The sequence below is a fragment of the Telopea speciosissima genome, chromosome 2 (assembly GCF_018873765.1).
Source record: "Telopea speciosissima isolate NSW1024214 ecotype Mountain lineage chromosome 2, Tspe_v1, whole genome shotgun sequence".
NCBI classification, from domain to species: Eukaryota; Viridiplantae; Streptophyta; class Magnoliopsida; order Proteales; family Proteaceae; genus Telopea; species Telopea speciosissima.
The window spans coordinates 65,651,971-65,673,935 of NC_057917.1; the positions used below are offsets into that span (position 1 = coordinate 65,651,971).

General features: G+C 39.6%; 1 protein-coding gene and 1 pseudogene across 1 annotated transcript; both read right to left on the reverse strand.

Annotated features, from left to right (window-relative positions):
• Positions 1–582: 582 nt before the first annotated feature.
• Positions 583–18,331, reverse strand: LOC122650165. Its single transcript, XM_043843487.1, has 7 exons — positions 17,694–18,331; positions 16,995–17,234; positions 10,306–10,395; positions 6,020–6,169; positions 5,795–5,919; positions 3,577–3,706; positions 583–1,078 (listed from the first exon to the last, which is right to left on the reverse strand). Exons 1-7 carry the CDS (start codon positions 18,249–18,251, stop codon positions 953–955), a joined length of 1,419 nt encoding a protein of 472 aa, XP_043699422.1. The 5' UTR covers positions 18,252–18,331; the 3' UTR covers positions 583–952.
• A 1,560-nt stretch (positions 18,332–19,891) lies between these two features.
• LOC122651008 lies at positions 19,892–21,150 on the reverse strand (annotated as a pseudogene).
• Between the last annotated feature and the right edge of the window lie 815 nt (positions 21,151–21,965).

The following is a 21,965-nucleotide window of genomic DNA, read 5'->3' on the forward strand; positions in this document are numbered from 1 at the left end:
AGCTGCATCCATATTTTTGTTGAACCAACCTTGTGGAAAATGTTCTTGTTGTAATCATAGAAGGCAGAGACATCCCTGTGAATGAGGCCGCCTTCATTGAAGGTATGACCCAGATCTTGACATGCTGGCCCTGGTTGATCGTCTCAATGAGAAACCTGCTTAACCAAATTAATATGACCGATTGGGACCCAAGATTTAACAGGTGGTGAGTTCCGTTGCTTCTTCATACATCACACCCATTTGGACTAGCCACTTCAGCCCTCCACATGGCCAAATGAAGTGTGATACAGGTGACACAGAGAATTTAAACTTACGATTGCCCAGTTCTAGTGTAAGCTTATAGGTATTTCTGGGATCTTTTTCTTCTTTTTCCCTTTCCTGGGAGAAAAGTCATAAAGCCATTCGTTAGTTTAAAATGTATACCTTCTTCAAGGCGCAGCAAACAGAAGGATAAAAACTGCCTTAAGTTAAAACTAAAAACCACTCCACAACTTCGTCACCCCAACCCCCATCCCCCGGAAAGAAAAAAAAAAGAGACAGAGAGAGAAGAATAAACGCACAAAAATAGACGAAAAACACAATCACCCAATCAAGCATATGCCATTTTTTCACTCTAATTGAAAATGCTCTACAATTGTTAAATAATAATAAAGTTCAAAAAATTCCAGCCATGATTATGCCACAATCAAAGTATTGCCACCGTTGGATATCTCCATGCCTCTCCACTGTTGGGTGATTCTGATATTAAAGGCTCTGCAAAACAATCACAGTTCTAGCAACAAAGCAGTTCACGTTATTTCCAAGTTTTGCCAAACCATTAACTTGAGCCAGTGATAGTATGGATGTTAGAACAACTAAAAGGTTATCTGGAACACATTGACAATATTCACATATATGCTACATCACAAGCATGACTATATACACTTGCCTGCACAGCGCGAGGGCAAAAAGATCAAAATTCAATACCACTGTTCAACTGAACCGAGAAGGAAGGGTTTCCAATAGTTCCAAGAGGGGTTTCAACTCTAAGAACTATTCCGGAACTCCCGACATTGCCATTCCACTTAGACTTACCAACCTGTATTTATCCAGAAGAGAACATATCAGAAACCTCAAATAGAATATGAACTTCAACTAAAAATTACAGCCAGAGACTGAATAAATATCAAACTCTCAGCAAATGTTCTTAACAAGTACACCCTGACAAGCATTTGTAGAAATACAAATGGATGGATTTGTTAGAATAATACCATGTAGCTTAGATCTATTTCAGGGTTTCAAACAGAAAGGAAAGAGAATCTTTACCTGAATACCTTCTATTAACCAGTTTTTTGGAAATTCTCTTTCTGATAATTGCACACCATTATAAGTGCATTTACAATGAATTTGAATTAGGCAGGCATGTCTGTCCTCTACAATCATCACTGGCCTTGTAAGCACCTATTGTTTCTTTCGTCTTATATTTTTCTAGTTTCAGAGCTCTATGGCTTGATTTATATGTTAAATTGTTCTTCCTCTCTCAAAAAATTCATTGTTTATCAACAAAATGTATAGATGTCAAGTTTAATAGAGTTATGGGAGAGGGATAGGCACACCGCCCATGTGCGGTAAGCTAGTGGGTGGCACCAATGGGGGCGCAGGACAGTGCATCATACAGGAGGGCAGGGGGTCATTTTAAAGGGGGAAGCGAGAGAGAGAGCAGGCGATTGCTTGCGGCATGCAGACGGGGTGTGCCCAGCCTTTTCCCAAGAATTATATATAAGTATTTTATTAACAGTTTTTTTCAAATTAAGGGGTTAACCTTAGGAAATTCAGAAATCAACATCTTTCTCCTTCCTATTAAACCTCCTGGTCCACTGCAGCGAAGGACAGAATAAATTCAAAGGATTTCACAAAATAAAAGGTTCCCATCCCCCTCTATTTTAAATCCTATTTCATTCTTCTTTTATCTCCTTCCTCCCCTTTCTTTCTAGCCCTATTTCAATTTTTAATTTTCACATTCTTCTCCCTAGTGATTTCTTTCACGATAAATAAGAATTTACTGTTGACACTTCAACTACAAAGGATACATGCCACAACGGGTGTACAACAACAGAACAACAAGAAGAGCTAAGACCACAGTGTACATCTCACTAAGGGTTCCTGAACATATCTAGGACATGTGACCCCCTTCCCCCCCCCCCCCTCTCAAAAAAAAAGAAAGAAAAACACACACACACTTAGCCAACTCATCAGCCATCATCTCCTTCATGGCACTCGAATTCCACCTGATCGAACAGTTCAGCCTGGACGCCAACTGCCAAATGAATTGCATAAGGTGCAAGAACCTCCATGGCTCTTCTGAATAGTTGAATACCCAAGCAATTACATTTGCATAATCAACTTTCCCTACACTCCCTTGTATCCAACTACATATGATTGAGTTTGTGACCCTGTCTTCAAGGCTAATAATTCAGCAAGACTAGGCTCCGCCAAATCCAAACCAAAATACACACCCTCCACTGAGTGGACTCTCTTTGATTTTATTTAGGCACCTCTCAAGCCAGCAAAATGAGCAAAAGGGTTCTACCCAAAAAAAATGAGCAAAAGGGAAAACTACAATCTTATATGAAAGCTACTCTCAAGTCATCAAGTAGCCTGGAAACTCCCTCTTTAATCATTATATTTTCCATCCAAATCCAAACCAAAATACACACCCTCCACTGAGTGGACTCTCTTTGATTTTATTTAGGCACCTCTCAAGCCAGCAAAATGAGCAAAAGGGTTCTACCCAAAAAAAATGAGCAAAAGGGAAAACTACAATCTTATATGAAAGCTACTCTCAAGTCATCAAGTAGCCTGGAAACTCCCTCTTTAATCGTTATATTTTCCATCCAATTTCTCCCCCACCCCCCCCCCCCCCAAAAAAAATCCCTGTGAAATGGAAAACTAAAATTTTTTCTGTCTAATGTCTAGATGAGTACACCATCTAACAAATTTCAAACTATACAATTTTATTTTCCTACAGAAAATCACATCTTTAATTCATTTTACTTTCTGTAGTTTTGCTGTGTTTCCTGACTTAACAGACAAACCAGAGGAGCCTCAATGCCCTCCTTACCAGCCAAACCCACCTAGACATTTGGACAAGACTGGTATTACTATGAAACAGAAACAATTTGAGTTTCATAATTACAAAATAAATGGCATACCCAGTGTACGAGGCTCTCGCCACTCCAGGGTATGGGGAGGATCATAATGTACGCAGTGTTTACCCCCACTTCACGTAGAGGCTGTCAACCGACTCGAACCCGGAGCAACCTTACCGTTGCACTGATGCTGCCTTCAGTTTCATAATTACAAGTGGCTCAAAAATTACATCTACACAGTTTACCTGTCCTAAGAAGAAAATATACAGTAGTAGAGAAGGATCATATAATTCAAGCATGAAGAATGTCACTGACAAATTCTAAAAGCACACTAATATTATAAGTAGCCCAATTATTATAACTTGCACCATTCAACACAAAATTTACATAATGCAGCATAAGCGAAAAGCAAAATGGCAAAGTTTCTTAAAAGAAGGCGATAACCTACAGATATTGAAGCAAAAGCAGATGGGTGAGTTGTACAAGCACAACCAAATATCAGACTCAGTTTCTCCTTCACAGAATGAATGAGTTCTGCTCGCAAACCGGGATTGCTTCCACCAAATGTGGGGCATATGCTGACAAAATAAAATTGAAAATTAGAACATAATGTACACAAGAGCTCAAAGAAGTACACACAGCTAATGAATGTATTATTAGTTTAACAGAAAAGTAGATTAAGAAAGATTACAAGCTAAACAGCTTTCTCAATACAAACAGTAGCAACTTCAGCATGCAAAACACTGATAAAAGCAGTAAGAAAGACAAATGTATGAAATACGTTAGTTTGCTCATCCTGTCAAAAGTCCATAGGTAATTTGATAGAGCTTGTCCCCGAAACAAGTTTCCATTTTCGGCTACAGAAAAGATTCAAATTTATGCAACTCGGTTTCTGACATGGATCATGGATACCAGTTTATTTCAATTGAGTGACAAAAGGTAGCAAGAACAATAATTTCTCCTTCTCAATAACCACATCCACAAAGTAACTATAGCCCCAACTCTAAGCAGACTGCCTATCTTCCATATTTGAGAGCCAGAGAACAAGAACTAAAGACGTTCACATTTAAAAAGAATTAATAACTCCCAAACTAATGTAGAATTGGAACTCATTGACCAACATGGCAACATGTAAATTCGTGCCTTTTAACTTTGACTCCAATAACAAAAATTAATCAACATCACCAAGCAAAGCGGAACACAAATCAATAGGAAACTTGCATGGGGTAGCATTTCCCTACGGGCACACTTTTGTCATTAAACCAGCAGTGTAGCACGAGTGCTTGACCAATATGTTCCATCTGTCAATCCCACAAGCTTTCCTTAGATGTCCCGATTTTCTTAAAATGGTTAGTGGGTTCTAGGGCCAGTTATCTTCACTAAAAGAAACCATGCTATCACTTCCCCAATCCACTCGCATAAAATTGGCTGAGAGCTCAGAGTTAAAGTTTAAACATGACTTGAATTCCATGTAATCATAGTACTACATCAGATCCGTGCAACAACAACAACAACAACAACTCAGCCTTATCCCAACTAAATGAGGTCGGCTACATGGATCCTTGCCCTCCAATCAGCTCTATTCGAGGTCATACTTGATACAAGGCCTAAGCTATGCAAGTCTTTTCTCCCCACTTCGCCTAAGGTCATATTAGGTCTGCTCCTGGCTCTTTTAGTTCCTTCAATCTGAATTAAATCACTCATCCATACTGGAGCATCCAAAGGCCTCTGTTGAACATGGCCATGCCACCTCAAACAACTTTCTCGTAGCTTATCATGTATCGGAGTTACTCTCAACCAGCTCTAATATGATCATTCCTTACTTTATCCTTCCTAGTTTTGCCATTCATCCATCTCAACATCCTCATCTCCGCTACATTGAGTTTATCCATATGATGTTTCTTAACTGCCCAACATTCCGCACCATACACCACAGCCAATCATATGACAGTCTTATAAAATTTTCCTTCTGAGTTTTAAAGGAATAAGCCGATCACACAAAACTCCAGACTCACCTCTCCACTTCATCCATCCTATTTTAATTCTCTGTGAAACATTGTCCTCTATATCACCACTGCATCTGATCCGTGCAAACTGCAAAGAAATTATATTTTTCCTGCACTTTTCCACAAGGGCAGTTGATAGCTCACTTCCTGATTTAAACATAACAAGAATTTCATATAAAATTCATTTTTGGTGAGTCATGACTATTCATTATTTTGAACGTATTTCAGGATTTTCACTTCATGCCAGTCACCAAAATGAAGGAAATACTCAATGACCGACATTTTGTTCTCATTCAACTTATGCTATGCAGAAAACACATAACTGGGCAGCAAGCAAAATGAAAATTTGGTAACCTGGAAGAATTGCATTACAAGTAGCAAACAGTATTACCTCCAAGCTATGCAACACTCATCATCCATCAATGTCATTTAAAACCACGAAAAGATCGAAAGTTGATACATTACATTATAATATGTTTTATTTGCCATCATAACTAAGAGAAAAAAAAAAGGAATTCATAATGTAAGACGTTAACACAATTAGAAATATCTATCCCGCATCTAACATAAAGAAAAGAAAGTGGAAGAGTCTATGTCGAGGCTAAGAAGGTATAATCTATACATAGGATAAGTTCCCAAAGAGAAGAATGTCCAGCCTACCTGAACTGGATGGTTGGTCGCACCATGAGACCGGATCTCTGCCAGGCTAAGGCTTGTGCAAGACCCAGAGAAAATGATTTGTCAGGCCATTGAACAATTGGTGTAATGCGGGTTCCCCACTTATTCTGCAAGACATTTAAGCATTAGTAATGCTTTTCTAGAGCAAACAGCTTAGACAACATAACACAAGGTTAATGAAAGTAATTTGTGGCAAAAACAACTCACTTTGCAAGAGAAGCTAAATTTCATTTCCCCAGGGTATTGACCTTGAGCTTGAAGCAAACCACCAAAAACAGGTAGGAAAGCACTAGTAGTTAGCCCCTCACCAGCAACGTAAGTAAGTTGCCCATTTGGAAACTGCACATCCATGAAGGACTGAAATAAAAACAAGATTAGAAGGATATATCCAAGTTCCAAGACAAGAGTTCCACGATATGCTCAAAATAAGAGTTAATGCAGGTTTCTGCTTCAACTCTCCCCCCCACCCCCACTTGCTCACAGAGAAAACATACGTCAAAGCAAATAATCAACAACATCCAAAACCAATACTCCATTAAAAACAGTCTAGGAGCAACTCAAGTGTAGAAGAAGAAATAGGTAGAGGCTCAAGTATAATTATCAACTGTGCCATGTTAAATTGATGAGAGAGACACTTAAACGTGAGCAAGGCTTGGATGATATTTATGAACGAAGCACCTTGAGATAAACATTTTCTGTCACCAAAAGAAAAAGTGCAGCTTCATCAGATAGGAGTGTGATTACACATTACTCTTAGCAAGACTCCCCCTAATGCAGATCCGGGGTTAGGAAAACCTGGGTCGGGTCGCTTATAGGCCCACCGGAATATCAGAAAACCCAAATAGAAGGATTGATGGCAAAACCCATAAATAAATTGAAGTTTATAATAAAGGGTGGCAATACTGTAGAAAAATGGTAATCAACCTAACAAGGGAAACAAACTAAGAAGTGGGATAATTCGTATAGAGGGAAAAGGGTATACTTGGCTAAGGATAAGATAAGGATATGAAGGATTGATGGATTAAGGGAAGTGTATTATGGGAAACTACAGGGAAAAGGGTCGAAAGAAAGATTACGATAATAAAGGAGGGTTTGAGAGGTCATCTCCTACCTCTGGAAAATAGAACAGCGGCAAAGGGGAAATTTGGTTTTATGGTAAAATTTCCTCATGAGACCTCTTGAGTTCAAATCGCCACAGCGACCTCTCCCTACATATCACGCCAACAAAGAACTGCAAGTGTGCAACTACACTAGCAGTAAGCAAGAACCAGATCTGATTTCTGGTTAGAACTGTCAATATAGAGTAAAGATCGACTTGAGACTCTGTAGGGAGAATCATTTCTGCGGCAGGGATGTTTCCTTACAATCTTAAACTGTTCTGACGAGAGGCAGTAGAGATCGATGCCAACACCTGGGCTGCAAATCACGTTAGGCAGAACAGGGCATCTGTAGTGAAGGGAATAATAGAAAATAAAAGGAAAGAAGAAGAAGAAGAAAATATCAGAGGGAAGAGAACATTCAGAGGAGGGACAAGAAGATGGTCACACAACCATTGCTACGCCTTTGTACCTCACCGGTAACAATAAACAAAACTCAAAAATTTAATTCATCCGATTTGAAACTGCAGGTTACAACCTTGTATTTAAAGAAATAAATAAAGACTCCTAACTAAAACTGATAACTGAAATAAAATCCTATCTAAAACTCTATCAAAAGCAATAAAAGGAAATTATTAATAACTCAGGCTCCTAATCGATCCAGTTTCAGATAAACCCAACTATTAAAACAAAAATATCCTACTAAACCCACAACTTAATTGGACCCTGTTCATCTTCATTTAGGTCCCCCCTACAGGTTCAGCCCGGCCCATGGAACAGCTCCTGCATCACCCCCTTCCCCCTCTCCTAGCCTCTAAACTTTCCTTATGTTTACAGATATCAGCATGTTGCAAACCACAATAATGAAACATATGCATAAAAACAAGCAACTGTGCTTCAAATATTAACACTTATCTATGGAGATTACTTGGAAATTTGAAGAAGAAATTGTATTTCCTTTCATAACTATGAAGGCAGTTTGGGTTTTGTTATGCTCATTCCTAAGGTGGATGGAAGTTGGAAGAATTTCACTCTCAACTTAGTGAGCAACAACTACAATAGCCAGTCTAAAGCTTTTGCTTTTCCAGACTTTCCATCTGTGGAAGTACTTTATTACTTTTCCAGACCGCGATACAGTTCAGAAGAACAAGAAGGCCAGCAGCAAACCAAGCCATTGGACTGGACCAAGAATGGACCAATATGTCTAATTTTGAGGGTCCGATGGGTTATACAGGCCATGGGCTTAGTATCTTTGGGTTCAATGTTGTGACGGGCCAAGTTTATAAGCTCAAATATGAGGAAATTAAGTCCCATACGGGATTAGTGTTAGTTTCTATTTTGTTAAGTTCTAGAAGAGTTTTTATTTTGTGGAAACTTTGGTTGTAAGGGATTCCTCATTCCACATATAGGGGGTTTCCTATTTTGCTTATTTTCATGAAATTATAAATAAAGAGGAGGAGATCATACCCATCCCCAATGATTTGAACAATTTGTTAAGCCTATGCTTGCTGATTTCTGTAAGAGATAGAACATGGTTTTGTGCAATTCAGAGCAGGTCAACTGTGGGATGCAGTAGGGAAAACTAGGTGGGATGCCACAGTTTGGTATCAGTCCAGCCCGGTGCTCTTATCGGACTGTTACCTCATATATTTTTTTTTTTAAATTTGAAAATGAAGGCCTTCAACAATTTTCTCAGGTTTTCGGGTTCAGTTTGGTTTCTGGTTTTGGTCGGCCCGATTTGGTTTCTGTTTCTACAGGTATCCTAGAACCCCAAACCAAAACCAAACCAATAAGGATTCAGTTCAGCTCGGACTGAACCGGATCGGGCTGGAAATTGGCACCCCTAGTATTTTGGTTTAAATTGATACCCACAGAGAAAGGTCTTAAATGAAAATTTGATATAGAGAAAAACATACAAGAATTTCACCAAGGTCCTTCTTGAAACATGCTTGGGATGTTTGCTTTTGGGGTCAAATAGAGAAAGAAGATGAGGAATGACAACTATTGGCTTGTTGTTCATTCAAAAAATAGCTATCCTACATGATTAATTGAAGACTCAAGGAGTTGAGGGCAAAAAATCCTGTATCTCCATTTCACTCCCTTCTTTAATTGACGCTTTAGCACGATGTTGCCTAGAGGAATGGAGGGTGGGATATTTTAAGGCTTCAAGGTTGGAACAGATGGACAATGTATCAGACCTCGGGTTCACAGATGATATTCCCATGTTCTGTAAGGTATCACTTCAACAGTTGACATCATTTAAACATGTTTTTTGTTGCTCTGAAGCAAACTTTGCTCTCCATATCAAACTTTCAGAAAGCATAATTTCTGGGGTGAAAAATATACGTGATTTTGAGGCCTTTGCAGATTGCCATCATTGCCAAATAGGGTCCTTGCCATTGACTTATTGGGACTTCTTCCAGGCCCAAACTTTTAGGGGCCCTCAATATGGGACCCAATAGTGGAGCTATTCAAGAAATGAATAGTGGGCTGGAGGAGTAATTCCAGCTTCAACTAAAGTGAAGATATCCCCTATTGAATCCCATTCTTTCAAATTCACCCCCTACCTATCTTTATTTGTCCTTCGAACTTCATTAGCACATTAAGGTAAAGTACAGAGGCAATTACTGCAGAAAGTACGGGAGCATTTCCGCAACATTATTTAGTGGCTTGGACAAGGCTCCTAAGCCTATAACCTTTAGATTTCTTGATTCATGTGGTTCAATGGTAGTGTCTGGATGATCACTTTTAAGGATTTTCAGCTTAAAGGCATTTGAAGACTCGGATCAATTCCAACCTCTTTTATGGTTCCAACTCTGGTGGTAATCACCAAACTTTAACTTCAATGGTTGCACACTTGGTAATCTAGGCACATCTAGGATTTGAAAATGCTCTAAAGATTGAGATCATGGTTGCTTGTGCTCACTCAGGCCCAATCAGGGAAGGAGACACCGCACACAGGTTAGACTCATGTTTCTTGTCATTGAACTTGGACATGCCAAAGGAAGAGGCTTTGGACATCTTCTAGTTCAAGAAGGTGCATCTAGTATAATTTGTGGATGCAGAGGAATTATTAAGGGCCATGGGAATTTAACATCTTTATTCAGTAGCTAGCATGATGATCATTTCATTGTGTGTGGAACCAAGATCATCCAATGAGATGGTGGATACCTAGCCAGAGAGGGAAGTGAAGCCTAGAATCTAGTATGGATCTCTATTCCTCTGTAGTAGCTATAAATGAGCTAGAAATATAAATAATAGAGAATTTAGAATATGTGAGTGAATAAATGAAACTAAAAAACCAGAAACTAGTCTAATCCAAAATAAAAGTACACATGATTTTAGAAATTAGAATTCTTGTTTATTATGATACCTTAATACAGATACAGAACTTACACAAGCCAATGGGTTGAGGCAGATCATTGACATCAATAGCCACCTTCTATGCTTCGACCAGACAGCTGGACAGAGAGAATGCATTCCGTTCTGACAATAAATCAAAAAAACATAGAAATATGAATCAACCAAAGGCATGAAAAATCAGAGAAACTGTGTGCACACAAAATAAAAATAAATAAAACCCTGAAGAAACACATGGCCTATCAAAAACATAAAGCTACTACTCTTAACAAAGAATCCTTCTACTTGCTTTTGCAACCCCCAAAAAAAATATAAGTACATACATATTCCCAGTCCCTGACACAATATGCTTAAATATTTTCTGCTTCATTTAAATCTTTGTAAGTGTACCTACAGTCGTCAAATGCAAAAGAAGCAAAATCCACTCATATTCTTGGTAAATATTTAAAAAGCCTCATATTTCTCCCTTTCTAGATTCCCCAAATAACTGCATGCAAATCACCTTTAGTCAAGTGGCTTCTTGGAGAAGGAAAAGAGCTAGAAAATAAGCAATTTGTTAGGTTTCCAAATTTAGGACTTAAAGAAAAAAAATATTAAATTAACTCAGAATGGCTACAAGGTTTACCTGAATGAGAGTGGCTTATTGGACTCAAGGAAGAGGATGTTAATAAAAGACTAAACTGTCTGCAGTCCTAATAAAGACCAAGGAGAGATTGAAAAGGAGGCGCGTTTCTGTTCTACATATCCCAACCCTAGTATTGGGTTCAATTTGATTGCTGAGCATGAATGTTACACTGACGCCTTGACAACTATGAGTTGGCACACACTTTCAAGCTTTTCAAGTACTTGTTTCAGTTGAAAATTGCAAAATTGACAGGTGGGATGGAAATGGGGTCCTCTATTACAGGGACCCACCCCTGCTCAATGATGTGGAAGGATTCACTCAACGTGAACAGCGGTTACATATATCATGACCTCTAACTTTATTGTTTTAAAAAAAAAAGAATCAAGAATCAAAAAAAGAATAGTACCATTAACTCAACATAATTCTACAGTAACTTATGGGTAAATTCAATAATGATGTAGATAAATTAGAAGCTAAAAGAAACACGATAATTGAACTGATAAACTGGAGACGACTGAGAAGAAATTTTGAAATTGAAGATTCCAATCAAGAATACAGAAGTAGGGGGCAAAATAGAGAGAGAGAGAGAGAAGGAGAGGAATAGAAGATGCTACCTAGCATAGGCTATGGCTTCAAATGGGCGGCAGTTCACCAATTCAAACTTTATTTTCCTCCACAAAGACCAAAACAAATCCAATTGTGCAATTACATTAAATATATAAAGATCTCCTTTTGAGATGTATGGGATCATCATATCATATTGTGAGAAGTACTGAATCAGTAATATGGGGAACAAAAACCTAGAAAAAATACAGTCAATAGACTAGGATTCTTCATCTAGGACACTAGATAACTTTTCTTTTGGTTGAATAAGAAAATATATTACAAGAGAGGAAAGAAAACTAGAAAATCCCAAGAACGGCAGGGGAAAAGGAAAGAAACAATACAAAGCAAAGCCCGGCCCTCAGCTAGGAGGGGCACGAGGCAGGTACAAAGAAAAGGGAAGGCCCCAGGAATCAACAATGAGCCTGTTTCTTAGGGAGTCAATGCACCGGGAGGGGACCATAGATAACTTGATTCTAATGTCAAAAGTGATGGAGTGCCAAATCTGCTGGAAGGATCTGGCATTGGATGTCCACCTTCTGAGGTTGCGCTTCATCCAAATACAGTGCCAAAGGGTAGCTCACCCACTGCGTCACAACTGGAACTGCCGGAAAAGATTATATCCACCAAATTCCATTCTCCATCAAAGGGCAGGCCAACATTTGGCGAGAAGCCCTTTCCAAACTGAGGCGACAGGGAAAGCGAAAAAGAGGTGGCCAACATTTTCAGAGGAGTTCCAACAAAGGCAACAAATGGGAGAAGACGGAATCTCTCTTTGAATAAGGAAAGGCTGCGTTGGAAGGGAACGGGTATGGGCAGGCCAGATAGTGAAGCTGTGGCAGGGAATGTGACCCTTTTTGCACCAAAGAATCACGGGGGTCCGAGCACGGATCAGGTCCCAAGCAGACTTGGAGCAATAACCTCCTTTGGCCAACTCTAAATAACTTTTCTTTAGCCTGTGGTCGGAATTTTTCAATAACCTTCCATCTTTCCACCTCTGCCTTTCAAAGGCAATTCTTTCCTGCTTTTGAACAACAATTAGTCCTATTTTCATATTGGACTAGAATACCTCCAATCTCTTGCCTTCCTCTGCATGTTCGCTGTCCGCTTCTATATCAAAATCCATCACCGCCAAGCCATCCCCTTCAGCCTTTATTCTGACCACAAAATATTTCCTTCAATAGGAAGGGCTGAACCTGGTGCAAATCCCGCTTTTGTGGGATCTGAGAGACATGGATTTGGTTTGTTTCTAACATTCAGCATTTTTGCACCAAGTGACTGACATTGGAACCTGAATCCTCAAGCTAGCAGCAAGATCTTTTACCATAACACCAAGTAATGGCCGCTCAAAGTATTTACTTCACTGTCCATTCTTTAATATTAACAGCATAACCTCTAAAGTCCACAACTAACAAGTAACCAAAACATACCATCTCAAAAAACTTCCCCAAATCCACTGTGACCAGGGCTCCAAAGTCTAGGACAATCACTTGAAAGATCACAGTATACTAAAAGTTGGAGAGGACCATACATGTTCAGCCACCAATTACCCTATCCCCTCAAGCTCTATCTCTTCCTACCAAAATGCTCCATCGATCCAACTGCTACGTCCTACCTTTGTAATCTTTTATACTCAACCTAAAAAAAAGGCTATTGCATAATATTCATCAGGAATTAGAAAGCATACAGTTCTGATTCGGTTTACCTTCACATCCCTAATATCCCATCAAGCCTCTAATCATTATTTCTCTCGACTGAGCCCCTCAACTCATCCACCACCCAAGAATAGAACACTTCTCTCATGATTTCACTCTCACCTCGGCATCAGCTGCTTCTATTTTTGCATCCATCATCAAGCATCAGGATAGATAACCATCACCTGTCCAAACTGCTCCTTTTGTCCAATAATCTCTCAGTTCCCCTATGGCCCTACCTACATCTTCCATCCAGAAATCTATACAAGACTACAATCAGAATCCCTTGTTCTGAACAAAACATAGTCTATTGCCACGATTTAGCCTGATTTGCTGATTTTAACCATCTAATTTATGCACTAGTTTTCAGAGCGTTTTAAAACTAGAATGGTCAATGGGGAAAAAAAAAGTTGATTGGGATCATCTGACCTAATATTTAATTAATTCATCAGGTTGAGGCCACTAACAGTAGTCCGATTTGAAGTGGTACCCACCCCCAATAAAAGGTGGGAACCTTATTGCCTGTGACTCTACTTGTGTTCCACATGCTCCACACATCTATTGCTCCGAGAAAGATCATGCCTCATGATAGCATTACCACTAGATGACAAAGTGGTGTCATGGACAAATCAAAACAACGCGTTAAAGGGGAAATTTCTATCACTTCTCTATACTTGCCCTATATTCACTCAAACTCCGCTACCCCAAACTTTTATAATTCCCCAAGAAAAGCAAACTTCCACCTCTCTTTCTCCCCTGGTAATTCAAAACCCATAAATTACCCTGATCCCCTCCCCACCCGCACCCTCCTCTGGCAGCCCACCTCTGCCCCGCCACCAACTCCACGACCCCGCCTTGTCCTCCCCCATCCTTTGCATCTCTCTACTCCCAACCCCCCCAAAGCCACCCTGTCCTCTAAAATCTCCCCTTGCCGCCTCCTCGTCCCTACCCTTCCCCCTACCCCTGCATCTCTCTCCTTTCCCTACCCCAACCCCGGCCCCTTTAAACTCCCCGCACCCCCTCTTTCCTGCCACCCCAATCCCTACAACTCGCCACCCCCTTCTGTAATTGCCCACTCCACCCTCCCACCGTAACATAATTAGGGCGAAGCGATGGGTGAGTTCTCATTAGAAACCCTAGACTCAAGAAAGCAAAGTTGTTGACGTGTTAGCATCGAGGCCATCCCAGTATTGAAAGCTGTTGCATTGCCATCGTCCATGGTGGAACAGGTAGCAGCGGAGAGTTGCGCCGTACCATTGAGAATATCGTTGAAGTTGTGGTGAAATTTAGTAGTATGGTGATGTTCTAGTGTTAGTGGTGACATTTATAATTTGAGGTAGTGTTTAGGCTAAATTTTATGAGTCATGGTGTTGTTTAGAAAGTGTGGTGGTGTTTAAGTGATAGTGTAAGGGTATTAGTGTCCTTGTAATAAATTAGGAATATTATTAATACTCATGGTTAGTAAGATAAGCCAAACTTCTCTTCTTCTTTTTCCTTCTCTTCCTATTCATAGATTCTGGTTGTATTATCTGATCTCATAACAAATACCACTACAGGGCAAACTCAATGTCAGGTTGAATCATCTCTTGAGCATGGTTCAAAATCTCGCGATATTTCGCCGAAATATCGCTTAATTTCGTATATCTCGAGCTTACCGAGATGCGAAATCAGGTCAAAATGAAAAAATACCATATTTCGTCGATATCTCGATATCTCGTGAGATATCGACGAAATATGGTATTTTGGCTTAAAGTGTCACGTGAAGGGGGGCTTTAATACAATATTTCGCAGATTTCGGTCCATATTTCGACCGAGAGCTGCATTTGCTAAGGAATTTCAGTCTTTTGCCTATTCTTCCACTCTTCCAAGCTCTCATCCAACACGCTAGCCATTGTTCAAGCACATTGTTGACGGATTTTCGCCGGTAAACTCATCGGAGGGTCATCTAAGCTCATCATCCAAGCTTTTTTCCACTATTTAAGGTAAATTCTATTCCTCTAAAACTATTTTTTTGAAAAGACTATGTACAAATTTTGTTGGATGGTGATGATATTAATATATGTTAGACACCGGAGGCCGATCTATAGCCTCACGGTGTTGAAATTTTTTTTCCATATGTATTTTTTTTTTTTAATTTTCTGGTTTTAAAAATTCATTTTCCTACAATTAAAATAGGAAATAATTAGGGGTAATATGACTTAGATGGTAATGAATTAAATATATGTTAGACACCAATGGCCGATCTACGGCTTCACGGTGTCGGATTTATTTTTCTGCTCTTAAATAATTATTTTAATTTTCGCACATACCACTCCATTGGCATCGGATTATGGTGCATCACAACCTTACGGTGGATATGGATATGGATCATCATCATATGGGCAATTTAGTGGGGTAGGGGACTATGACTACCAGTCCCAGGGACATACTGGATCATCTTTTGTAGATAACATCTTTGCATACCCTAGCGGACCTAGCTACCAACCTCACCAGCCATACATGCAGCCAATGCCATCGCCTCTTGCGCCGGCGCCAACATCATATCACAAGTGGATCATTTTATTCACGGACTGGATCGATTGGTAACCCTAGTTTATATCCTAGGATAGGTTACCTACAGTATGTTGATGATTCCATTTACGTGACACTTGTGGATGACTACACTCGTTTCTTCTCCGATTCTATACCGTGGTCCACATATGTCCTTCAAACAGAGCAATGGACGTCGACTCAATGAGGCATGAGTGGGATTGATCCAAGGAGGCACAACAACTACTATTAGCGTTTAGCACTTGCAATTTGTAACTTAAGTTGTGATTTCATTGATCTATGAACTAGTGAGTTGTGACTTGCGAGTTGCGAGTCTTGTGACTTACTAACTTTGACACTTAGTGCATTGCCTTTAAGGCTTTAAGCGAGTTATTGAATATTATGGAGTTTATGAGAATCATGGCACTCATCAATGTGTATTGGCTTTAACTTGATATGTGATGAAGTTAAATACTATTATTAAATATTAACTGCCTAATCTATGTGTATTTAACTATTTATACATTAGGGTCGGCAACCGTATGTCAATCAAGGGTGCAAGCCCAAAACACCAATTTTATGGTTTAAATGTGTTTATTAAGCTTAAATAAGGCTGTCCATGAAGTTTCAGGCCTAGATATGGCCAAATACCCCCCGAGATGGACCCCCGAAATATTGCAGAAAAAATGCAATATTTCGGTCATATTTCGCGATATCTCGGATATTTCGGTAGGCCCGAGATACCGATATATCGCGAGATATAGTACTATGCTCTTGAGCAAATAACAACCTCCTCTTCCCCTTGTTGTCACTTGTCTTTGTCTCAATGTTCATTCTACTTCCCCAACCTTTCCTACCTTCTGTCGGTAGATGGAAGCTGACTATAGTCATAGTCTCATAGGTCCACTAGAAGAGGCCATCAGCCTATAGGATTTGCAATGGCCAATGCAACCTTTGTGTCGTAATAAGATTTTCCTTCCCTGACCCCCACCCACTTTTAAAAACCTAAAATTAGTTTTATAATAGAGATTAAAAAAAATATTTTAAAAATGCTGATAAAAATTTTCCCAGTGGTAAATATTAGATATGGTTTTCAAAACAAAACTCAATGAGTGCATGATACAGATCAACAATAGCAAGTGCATAAATATGATAACAAAAGCAAATTTATTTTATCAGTTTAATGTTTCCATATGCTTAAGCATCTAGGAATGCTTCCATTGTGAACATGTTCATTGCTGCAAATAATTCCAATGATAGGAGAATAGTCTTACCTTGCGATCATACCCATACCAAAGCAAGTGCTGCTTTGATAAGTGAACTGGCAGAAGAAGTGTTGTATCACGAACAAACAGGACTGGTCCAAGTTGAATAAGGAAGAGAGGTGAATTCTCATTCCCAGAACTGGAACCTCCATGTGATGCTTCTGCTCTCCACAGGTCACCCCTTGCAACTAAAGAACTTTCAACATCATGGGTTCTACTGTCATATGTCGATGTAACATTAATACTTGCCTGCATCAGCACATGCATCACTTTTGACAACTCTTTCCAATTTCCACAGCAATAAAGATTTAAAGCAATCTATTACTCGTACTGAAAGAATGGGCAAAGAATTGCAAACTTATATAGTACTTAGATGATTGTATTCAATTTATTTGGGGGTGGGGGGAGGGATAGGAAAGCTTATCATAGAAACAATTTAAACCAAGAGTTAATAATAAAAATTCCAAAGATGGAACAAACTTGAGAAAAGCAAGCATCAAGGTTCGGACACCATTAAGATCCTACCGAGACCAACAGACAGTAACAAAATGGTATAAAGAGGATATCTTTATGAGGAGGAAAATTGAAGGAATTTGAAAGTTGAAATAAAATCGAAGGACAAAGATTGTTATTTTGAAGATAGAGAGAGGACCAAATGATCGCAAACATCCATAAAAAGGGGATGAAACGGCCTTAAAAGATTTTTACCTGTGGTTTTCCAAAGCGTCCAGAAGATTTTAGATTAAAGACAAAACTTTCGTCATCGAGTGATTCATCCGACACACCGTTGTTCTCTGCAAATCCATAATCCCTGAACTGCTCTGCAAGTGATTCAATCTCCTCCTTTTGCCTATCCAGAACAACTTCTCTTCTTTGGCTACCCAAATCTGCCCTGACAGATACTGCCTCATTCTCATCTTGCCGAAATGGCACGGGCAACCTTCGAAAAAACTGATGCACGACTCCATTCAAGGAAGCCCCAAACTCGGCCCCAGCTTGGCCTAATCTATTTCCAATATCAAAGATCGCCGAAACCCCACTGATAGCAGAGTTATCAGCGACTAGTCCAAAATCCCTCTTCCCAAAACTCTGAGAGGGGAATTCAACGTCAAAGAGCTTCGGTTTGTGCGAACTTGGCCACGAGAATGAGGGAGTATTTATGTGAGATTGAAGCAACCCCGAGAAGCCCTGAGCGAGCCGATCCGCCAAATCATGGCCATGACGCTGCATCTCCTCCCATGCTTCAAACGACCTCTCCACCGACATTTGGTAAAGATTAGAGTCTCTCTGAGGCTAAATCCGGCTTACAGTACAAAAAATCCAGATAACATGCATAAACATTATTCACGGAACTTTGGCTTCACAAATGATAATCAATAAGGAAAAAGCAGAAGTTAGGGTCCTAAATCCGGGCAAAAGTAGTTGCAGAACATGATCAGGCGACGAATGGAGTGGGATTGAAGTATTTAAACTGAAGTCAGATATGGAGAGGTAGAGATAATCAAGTGATCGGTATGAAATTAGGGCTTCGAAGAATAAAGCGCAACGACAATCGAAGAGAGAACAGTGAAGGCAGCGTTATTTTCACCTCTGAACCTAATTTGCTTGGACTTCGAGATGAAGTAGATAAGGCCGATTGTCAATCCACGACCATCTCAGAAGCGAGGAAATGAACGGTGGGCTCCCTCGTCAACACGCAGCGCCGGAGTGTGCGTAGCACTAACGAGTTACGAATGTATGTGTGTGTGTGTGAGACATTGTGAGACATTATTGCCTGAATCTAATTATCTAATAGAAGTTGTTGTTTAGTTAAAAATGCGGGCCCTGTAAGCAGCTTCTCGTTTACGCACTTTCAACCTCCCCGAGTCTTTACCAAAAAAAAAAAAAAACCCTCCCCGAGTACGAGTCGAAGAGAATATTTCTCTGGATCAAAAATGGCACAAACCCTTTTTTCCCCCTTGCCTGATTTCTCACATCTCTCTCTCCCTGCCTAGAGATTTTCTTTGGTGAATAAAGAGATTCCCTGGTCTCTCTCTCTCGTATCACTCTTGTGTTCTTTTTTTTTTTTGTTAAGACTCCTGGGTTTTAATTAAATGGATAGAGAACGCCAACCTGTCGCATAGTGTACATAGCCCCTGCGTCCTGACACAGGAACACGCAAAATGATCGCCACATCCCTTGGAATCCCAAAAATGATTAGGGTGCAGTAGTCATTTTGCATGCCCTTGTGTGACTGTGTCAAAATGCAGGGGCGATATGTCTGGCGCGACCGAGTGGCGTTCTTTCTACTTAATCAGTATCAGTCTGAATTGGTCATGTTTTCTTTTAAAAAAAGGACTTGGTTTTTTATATTTTTACCCTTATCCCACTCCCTCTTTCATTCTCAAGCACAATCTCTCTCCCCCTGCCCCTCTCTCCTCTCTCTCTCTCTCTCTCATCCCCATGATTCAGTGATCCAACAGGGTATTTTTATGGTCGGGGTTTAAAAACCTGGAATGGGAAACCAGATCTGGCCAGCCAGACCAGTGATGTATATAAAGTCGAATTGGACAATTTTACCCTCAGATTTTAATACTGATTAAAAATAGTCTTGCTTTCCTTGTCAATGTTTCTTCCTTGATGGCCTATGTAAAGTACAGAAAATGAAGGTTGCAAGGAAAATAAAAGGAAATGAATTAAAATTAAATCAATAGAAATGGGAAATTTAGACGTACCTCCCTTGAGGTATCAAGTATTTATGAAAACATCCATGAGTTTTACATATTTACACATATCACCCGTACTTTCTAAAATATTTAATAAATAAACCTAGTCAGTTAACCCGAAACTAAAAACATTAAAATATATCATATGTTGACAAAATTGTCTTTCCTGCTGAACTAAACCTCTTTCTTCTATTACTTGGTCTATGGAGAAAGAACAAACTGAGGAGAAGCTCTAAAGCAATCAAAAATCTCCTTCTTCGTAGTCGTCGATTGCTCAGTCGATCTAATTGCAACCAGTGTCGCCCCCTTAAGGACAACCCCATTGGGTAGCTCCAAGTGGGGAGCATGCCAGAGCCTCATATTGAATGTAGGCACCAGAATTCGTCTCGAAGAAATAGAAGCAAACAAGAGCTTCACCCTCAGCTCCTTCAATTGTTCTTTGTTCATACACAGCACACCTTGCCCATAAGCATTTATGAGAATCAAGCTATCAAGGGTGTGATGCTCTGCAATTATCAGCTAAAGCAAGTAATGTATGGCATAAGCTGCAATCAGAGAACTAATGGTCCAAACGACTCTCAATTTCAGCCTTCTGTTAGCATAAAACAATTCAGGTATGTTCCCATTGTCATCTCCATCACCGTCGACATAAGAAACATCGCCACCACCAGCACCAACAATAGTCTCCAATTTGGCAGTATCAGGGGAGAGAATAGATGAGGCATCAAGAATCACACAGTTACCAAGGGTGGATCCAAAACCAGCCTTCCATTTGAGCAAACCACCCGAATCAATCTCTAGTTCTCTGCTTGAGAGCTCAATTCGAAGCCGTCTGATCTCATTGAAATTCTTCAGAACCACCCATTGAAGCTGGAGCAAAGACTTGATCTTCCTTCCAAACCATCAGTGGAAGATTATAGAAGAGTCTGGCACCAAGCACAAAAGGGATTCTTCTCCCAAGAATGGTCCGCTTGATGTTCATCGTTCTAATGTTGTGACTTATGGTAACATCGAACTAAAGGATCGTCTGATTGGTCATCAGAAGACAAAGGCCCATCGACAGTGGTGGTTTAACCAAAGGAATAAAGGTGTCATAAATCCTTCCTCTTCTTCAAGATCCGATTTTCTGTCTCCGCAATCTTTGCTTCAATTAGATCAATCTTCTTGTTTTTTTTGTTTTCTCGGCCTAGCAAAGATGATGAAGAATGCCTTTTATGTGATAGGATGCCACAATTCTTATCCGCGGAAGCAGCTGTGGAACTACCGTCGTTGTCGGATATGACACAATTGACTCAAATCACAACATTGTCGACCTGAGGAACCAAGCCATGGAACCTACGAGAAACGACTAAATAACGGCCCAAGGCTTTAACATTTCTGATCTTATTGAAGATTGTGAGTAGACGAGAGTTCAGTAACCTGTCGGAATGATCGATCTCTGTGTTTGATTCTGAATCCATCGTCGCTAGCTCACGGTCTTGTTCCATCGGTGGATTGCTAGCTTCTTGAGCACAAGCTTACCGCGAGGTCATTGTCGACGGGGAAGATGAGCTCTAGGTGTTTTGTCTGGAGATGTTCTTGCGCAGAGATGATGCACCTTCAAACCCTAAAGAGTGGATTGTGTTCTTGCACATAGATCATGTCATTCAACTTTATCAAGGGTCTATTGGTCATAAAATGGTTATAAAATTCTTATCGTTCGCAACGAGCGGGAACAACTAACGGACTGGTTTACTTATTAAATATTTTGAAAAATAGAGGTGACTTGTGTAACTATTCAAAACTCATTAGTGTTTTTGTAAATACTTGATATCTCAGAGGAGATATGTTTAAATTTTTCATAAAATATAAAATTTTATTATCTCTCACATGATGATATTAATTCTAAAATATATCAAGTTTTATTACTAAATTTTGGGAATAATACCAATGTCGATCAAGTGGCTCTGTACCAATGTTGGGGCCAATGAGGGGACCCATAGGAACATCGATTGGAGGAATTTTTCATTTTGTAGTAGGATAGTCATTTCAAGTGGATTGTGTTTGAGCATAGGGGCCATAGAAACCAAACATTATTATTTTTCACTTAAATTTAAATTCAATTTACAAACAAATTTATTCAATTAATTAAAAAATAAAATAGATTGTATGAAAAAATAATATAAAATTATGATTTTAAAGATTTATTTTCTCTCTTCAAAGTAATTTTACTTCCTCTACTTCCAATCAATGAGAGAAAGAATGTGGGAGCATTTGGCATATTTGGAGTCAATTA